We start from the raw sequence: 6,631 nt of genomic DNA on the forward strand, positions 1-6,631 counted from the left end.
TTTTCCTCAATTGTCCGGAGAAATTTTCATAAAAATTTGAAAAACCCGGAATTCCGGGAAAATCCGGAGGACTTTCATCTCTGTAAAATAAAATGTTTAACAACATGCAACACTCCTTCGGACCTTCTATGACTCTGGTGGCCTCAGCCATTCATTATGGCATAGTCTGCTGGTCAGGCAGCATCTCAGGCCGGGATGGAGAAAGACTGGACCGACTGGTCAGGAGGGCCAGCTCTGTCCTGGGCTGCTCCCTGGACACTCTGGAGGAGGTGGGCAACAGGGGGATGCTAGCTAAACTAACAGCCATGATGGACAGACCCTCACAACCCCTCTTCAGCCAGAGTCTGATACACCCATCCTGCAAGAAGGAGAGGTACCGCCGCTCGTTCCTGCCGTCTGAAGACGGTTCTGAAAACCTGGACTCACCCCCACTCACCCATTTTTAATATGCTAATATTTATATTTTATATTTATGTTTATTTATATACTTTTTGTCTTCTACTTTCTCCCTTTCATAATTTTGCTGCTGTAAATTGGGAATTTCTCCATTGTGAGACAAATAAATATGCTCCTTGTCATTCATTCTAGATCACCTGTTTTGTGGGTTTTGGGTCTGCCGTTGGAGAAGTAAAGAGGCTCGACAGCTTTTAGCTGAACCAATTAGCCTGGCCCCGTAGCCCCTCTTGAGTTTACATTACCTCCGCCGCTTGAAGGGCCTGCCAGACCCAGCAACAATTCACAAAGATTCTGCTAGTCATGCAATCTAATCCAGGATGTTGAAAGTGTGGCGAGAAGACAATAGAACTCATCAATTTCTACTTTAATCCAAAGTGCGATATAAATAAAGACGTATTTTACTGTATTGTATATTATCGATTAACTCTACACAATTACAGTATCCAGCACCACAGACAAAAGCACAGTTAAAAAGGAAAAGGAACGACTCGGTCGTCCTCAGTCTGCGGCGGGTGCCGGAAGCCATCATGCCCTAAATTGGGGCCACGGCCGTCATGCCAGCTGACCGCCAAGGCAGCCTCAGGCTCTGATTCAAGTGAATGTCAGCAGTGCATGCGCTTGTGAAAATTTTTTACCCCAAGTTTCAATATTTACAATAAAAGTGTTTTATTTGAGTCAAGGAGTCTTTAGCTGGTTGTACATGTACAATGTATATATTTTTCTCAATTTGTACACCTGTGTGCCCAAATTGGGGGCACTACAGAGCCCTGTAAAGCAGGGGCCCCCCAACCTTTTTTGCCCCACGGACCGGTTTATGTCAGACAGTATTTTCAGGGACCGGCATTTAAGGTGTGGCGGAAATAATACAACAAAATAATATGGTATGAGCTGCATGAAAACTGTGGCGTTTTCGAAATATAATAATAAACACAAGGAGCGTCTCATCTGGCCGCAACACTCCGATCGCTATGGCAATGTTTAATGCCTTCAAAATACGATACAACGCAAATTCAAAGTGCATGAAAATGACGACTCACCACAGCACCGAGCTTGATTTTCTGCAACCAGACGATCCCATCTCGGGGTAATAGGAAACAATGACACCTCAAGTGTGTGGTTTATATCCAGTCTACTTCGTAATTTTGTTTTCGTCGCCGTTGCTGCAGAAACCCCCCGCCTCACACAGGTAGGATGTCGGAAATAGCAATAGTGCTATTGTGGCGATCTCAGAGTATTCAGCCATAACTTTAATCCAGTTGTCTCAAACGTACTTTTAAGGCCGCCGTCATTTGCGATCTCCAGCAGTTTTTTTTACTCATTTTGCGAGCTCCTGCGTTTTGTTTTGAAGTAATCGTTCACGCAATGGAGAAGCGTGGCTTGACGTGTGTCAAGAGTGACACAGACGGATGTAACGGAGAATCCGGTAGTTTTTCAAAATAAAACATCTTTCGTATTCTGAAATAAATAAACGGAATTAAGGCAAGTTCTTTCTGTGCGGCCTGGTACCAAATGCCCGGCGGACCGGTACCGGTCCGCAGACCGGCGGTTGGGGACCCCTGCTGTAAAGGACTCCAACATGGCGGACTTCTTAGTTAGCTCCTTCACACAAACGATTGTTTTGATTGATGCTGACGCTGCTGGATTGAAGATCAGGAGCAAAGTCCGGAATGGACTACTGCTCACATTGAAAATTTTGGATGTAGACCCATTCAATCCAAAATTGTTTTTTTGGGTGATATCGGACTGATGTACACTATAAATATGGGATTGGGACATTACATTATCTCCATTGGCACGCAGCTTCCAAAAAGGTTGTATGAAGAGCCAGGAGCCTTCATTGCCGGTCCCGTCCAGTGTGACGCGCATTGCGTTCTTCTCCAGAAGCGCTGGCAAACGCTTGTTCACAGTCAGGTACTTGTTGCTCTTCATGTGCAGCAGCTGCGGGAAGACGAAAAATGAATGAATCAAATGCTGAGTTATGTTTTCCTTGTTTTGTACACTGCTTGTCAAGGGCAGCTTTTTCCAGCCTTTTTCCCCTGGAGGAGCGCAACGTTTCATTGGCATCTTTAGGTATCAAAGAACAAGCAAAAACATGCAGTAATACTGTACTACACATAGTGAAACACTCGAACATTATGTAGATTACCTTGTCAGGTGACGTGTAGCGTAAATTGGGTTTCTCCAAAGAGCTTAAATAATTAATAGCAAATGGAGCTTTTTTGTCTTTGTTGTCTAACCTTGAGAGCCTATTAGGGCACCATGCCTGTTTTTGAATTATTTTAAAAGATAGCAGATGAAAAAAAAATCTGTCATTAATTCGTAGGATAGTACACTTGGAGAGTTTTGAATTAGTTGCCATACCAGTGAATAACTATGATTCAAACACACACACAGCACGCAATCCAGTTCCTATGTGTACATTTATTTTCTACTCTACTTGGGAATTTAAACCGTTACATCAGGAAATTAACTCCTGGGAAAGGAGGAGCAAAGAATGAGGACTTAATAGGATAAGTTGAAGTAAAAAAAAAAATAAAAAAAAAAGAAGCAAATCATAGGCACGGTGGGCAACTACTAAGAACATGTGATTCACAGTGCAGAGGTTGTGGGTTCGATTCCAGGCTCCAGCCTTCCTGTGTTGAGCTTGCATGTTCTCCATGTGCCTGTGTGGGTTTTCTCTGATTACTCCGGTTTCAGCCCATACTTCAAAAACATGCAAGGTCGGTTGACTGAATGCTCTAAATAAGGGGTGCCCAAACTTTTTGGACCGAAGATCTACTTTTCGATCAACTAACCTCCCGGGATCTACCCTTACACACACGCGCGCGCACGCGCGCACACACACACACACACACACACACACGCACGCGCACGCACGCCATGATGAGAAACAGCCTGAAACTGAGGCATGCGATGCACTTTTGCAGCCTGTTAACTATCGTAGCTCACACGTACCGTTTTAAAGTGCTTCCCTGGGCCCTCCTAGATTCCTATTATTCGCCCGTGCCCTCGGTGAATTGTACACGAAGCAAACTCTGAATGAGAATAATGACGATAAAAGATACAGCACAACAGCTCTGATCACAAGCTGCAATTGCAGACTGCTGAGCGCTAATAACTTCCAGTGACGTAATCACGTGCCACCGTAAATTCAAGATTTACCTACTTTATTTTATTTTTTATTTTTTATTTTTTTTGTGAAAATGAGACTGAAAGGATGATTAGGGTGCAGCGTACATGAACACAAAAAATATATTACTAACATGTACAAAGACACACAAATGGTTGGTTGTTTTTTTTTCTCCTCGACACTCCTCGGATCTACTTGGGACCTGTCTTAGATATACCGGTAGATCAGGATCGACGTAATGGGCACCCGTGCTCTAAATAATCCCTTGTTGTAATTGCGAGTGCGAATGGCTGTTTGTCTATGGTTGTGTGCCCTGCGATTGGCTGGCAACCAGTTCAGGGTGTACCGAAGACAACTGGGATAGGCTCCAGCACGCCCGTGACTCTTGTGACGTTGAGCGCAACACATAATGGATGGAGGGAAGTACAGTAATCCCTCGTTTATTGCGGGGGTTACAAAAAGAACCAGTGATAAGTGAAATCCGTGAAGTAGGATTTATAAAAAAAATATATAAATAAATAAATAAATAAAAAAGCAAAAAAATGCGAGAGGGATGAAATTTCAAATGTGCTGTCTGTTTCACATACAGCACGTTTGAATATAAAGTTGTACTTGGTACTTGATAGTCAGCTTTATTTTTTACAGTTATGATACAATACTGAACTATGTATACAATGCAGAGGCGATTGCTCTAAGACTGCAAGGGAAGCTCAGCTTCCCCTATAATGTCAAAAAGTAAGTGATCAAATATATGTGTGTACCAAATACTGTATATGTGTGTACGTACAATTGTGTGGACATGTCATTGACTAAATATGCGCTACAACGCGCTCAACTTTTGTTCCAAATCAGCTTCTTATTACTGGTTATGATGCGACTCTCTTCTCATTCATTCCCACGGTTCCACTGTGCTTTAAACTGTGTGGACGCTGAGCGTCGACCGCGCGGACGCTGGGCTATAAGGTTAGTTTGTCCCAATGCATTGAAACGAGACGAGTCATTGGATAAATGCTGGTTTTGTCCCGCCCATTGGAGGCTCAGCGTCTCTGGGAGTCTACGGACAGTGGGCGTGCAGATGCTCAGCTTTTCTTCATGATCATTGGATGATCTTGCTGAGGCTGAATCTCATTTTGATTGACAGCGAAATGAGCCAATGATCTTATGGTGAAGGCATCTTTTTTATTTTTTTGAAAAGGAACAGAAAGTAGAATTCACGTAAAAATAAACGGACACATTTTATGATGAAGGCTGAAATTGAGCTTCCCTTCCTTGACAGACCAGCATCCGCCACTGATACAATGAAACCAAAGACCAAAAATTTGCAAAGGTAAATTTGGCAAACTGTACAGAGACGAGGTACAGAGACTGTTCACGTCGGTTAGTGTGTTACCATTGTTACTTAACAGCGCATGTAGACTGGCATCCTTCTGCCTAACATCCTAAGAATGACATGATGAGGTGTTTTCTTCAGCCATACATCGGCGTGTTTATTTGAACAGGCAGAGAGAGAGAGAGAGAGAGAGAGAGAGAGAGAGAGAGAAAAAAGAGGAGGAAGGAGAGAGAGAGAGAGAGAGAGAAATGAAAAACAGCGTGCCCCTTTTATATGGATGACTACGTCATGCACCACGAACAAGTGTAGAGTATTTTGTATTGTATTGTATTGTGTTGTATTGTATTGTTTATTGAACATATATAGAACATACAATAACAGATTGACAAAATGCAAACAAAAGTCATAAAAGGAAAAAATAAAAGTAAGTAAAACAAACATCATCACAGTTATATGCTCAAAGGAGTAGGAAGAAGTATACAACTTATCTAGTCCTACCCCTTGTTGTGTAATAATGTGTATTGATCATTTTTCAATACCAAAGAAAAGGAAGAAATCTACATATCATCAAATACTTTTACCCTTATGTGTACTGTACTTATCTATTTATACACCTTTTGGTTTATATATATATATACATACATACATATATACATACATACATACATACATACATACACATACATATTCATACAAAATTGTTCTTTCTACTTTTTATATCAAATGTCTCATATTCATTATAAATACTGCATTTCTTGAATACATTCAATAATTTGTTAAAAAATCCAAAACAAGAACAATCCGTTGTATTACTATATTTTATAAGTACTGGTATATAAAATTTATCTTCTTAACTTTGATTTATGTAGTTTTTTTGTACTAATCGTTTAAATTTGTTTTTGAACTCGTCCAGCGATTTACTCATTTTCAGATCCGTCTCAAGCTTATTCCACAGATTGACTCCTATTACTGATACACACCTTTGCTTGATGTTTGTTCTTGTTCTGGATTTTATGTATTGATTAATACCTCTTAGATTATAACAACTATCTCTAATTTCAAAAAGCTTCTGGATATTTTGGCAAAGGAGATTGTTATGTGCTTTATACATTAATTGGGCGATTTTGAAGTCAACCTGGTCATAGAATTTCATTGTGTTTAATTTGATGAATAGTGGATTTGTGGGTTCTATATATTTCGACCTATTGATTATTCTGATTGCTTTTTTTTGTAGTTTTAAGACAGGGAGTGTGTTTGATCTACAGGCGTTCCCCCATATTTCCACACAGTAGGTCATATATGGGAGTAATAATGAGTAATATAATGTGTACAAGAAACTCTTATTCAACACATCCTTAGTTTTGTGGAATATCCCGATAGTCTTGGATATTTTTCTTTTAACGTTATCAATATGTGGCTTCCAGGATAGTTTGGTGTCTATTACTAGTCCAAGAAACATACAACACATTTTCATAAACTCTTTCTATTTCAATTGAATTTATCTTTATTTTAACTTGGTCTTTAATTGGTCTCGTACCAAAAATAACTAACTTAGTTTTTGTTAAATTTAAAGATAGTTTATTTCTGTCGAACCAGTTTTTTAATTTGGCTAATTCATTTTCCACAGTTTTCAGGAGTTGTTTCATATTTTCTCCAGAGCAGTAAAAGGTTGTATCATCGGCGAATAGGACACATTTGAATTGTTTTGAAACACT

At 40.2% G+C, this 6,631-nt stretch overlaps 1 protein-coding gene across 1 annotated transcript in view; it reads right to left on the reverse strand.

Moving 5' to 3' along the window:
- Nucleotides 1–6,631, reverse strand: part of itpr3 (inositol 1,4,5-trisphosphate receptor, type 3) — a 191,920-nt gene that overhangs the window by 147,593 nt on the left and 37,696 nt on the right. Inside the window, exon 5 of the mRNA XM_019887755.1 lies at nucleotides 2,236–2,394. Coding sequence (XP_019743314.1) covers nucleotides 2,236–2,394 — 159 coding nt within the window. The remainder of the gene's footprint in view (nucleotides 1–2,235; nucleotides 2,395–6,631) is intronic.

Source organism: Hippocampus comes, unplaced genomic scaffold (assembly GCF_001891065.2).
Source record: "Hippocampus comes isolate QL1 unplaced genomic scaffold, H_comes_QL1_v1.1 scaffold245, whole genome shotgun sequence".
In the NCBI taxonomy this organism is placed as follows: Eukaryota; Metazoa; Chordata; class Actinopteri; order Syngnathiformes; family Syngnathidae; genus Hippocampus; species Hippocampus comes.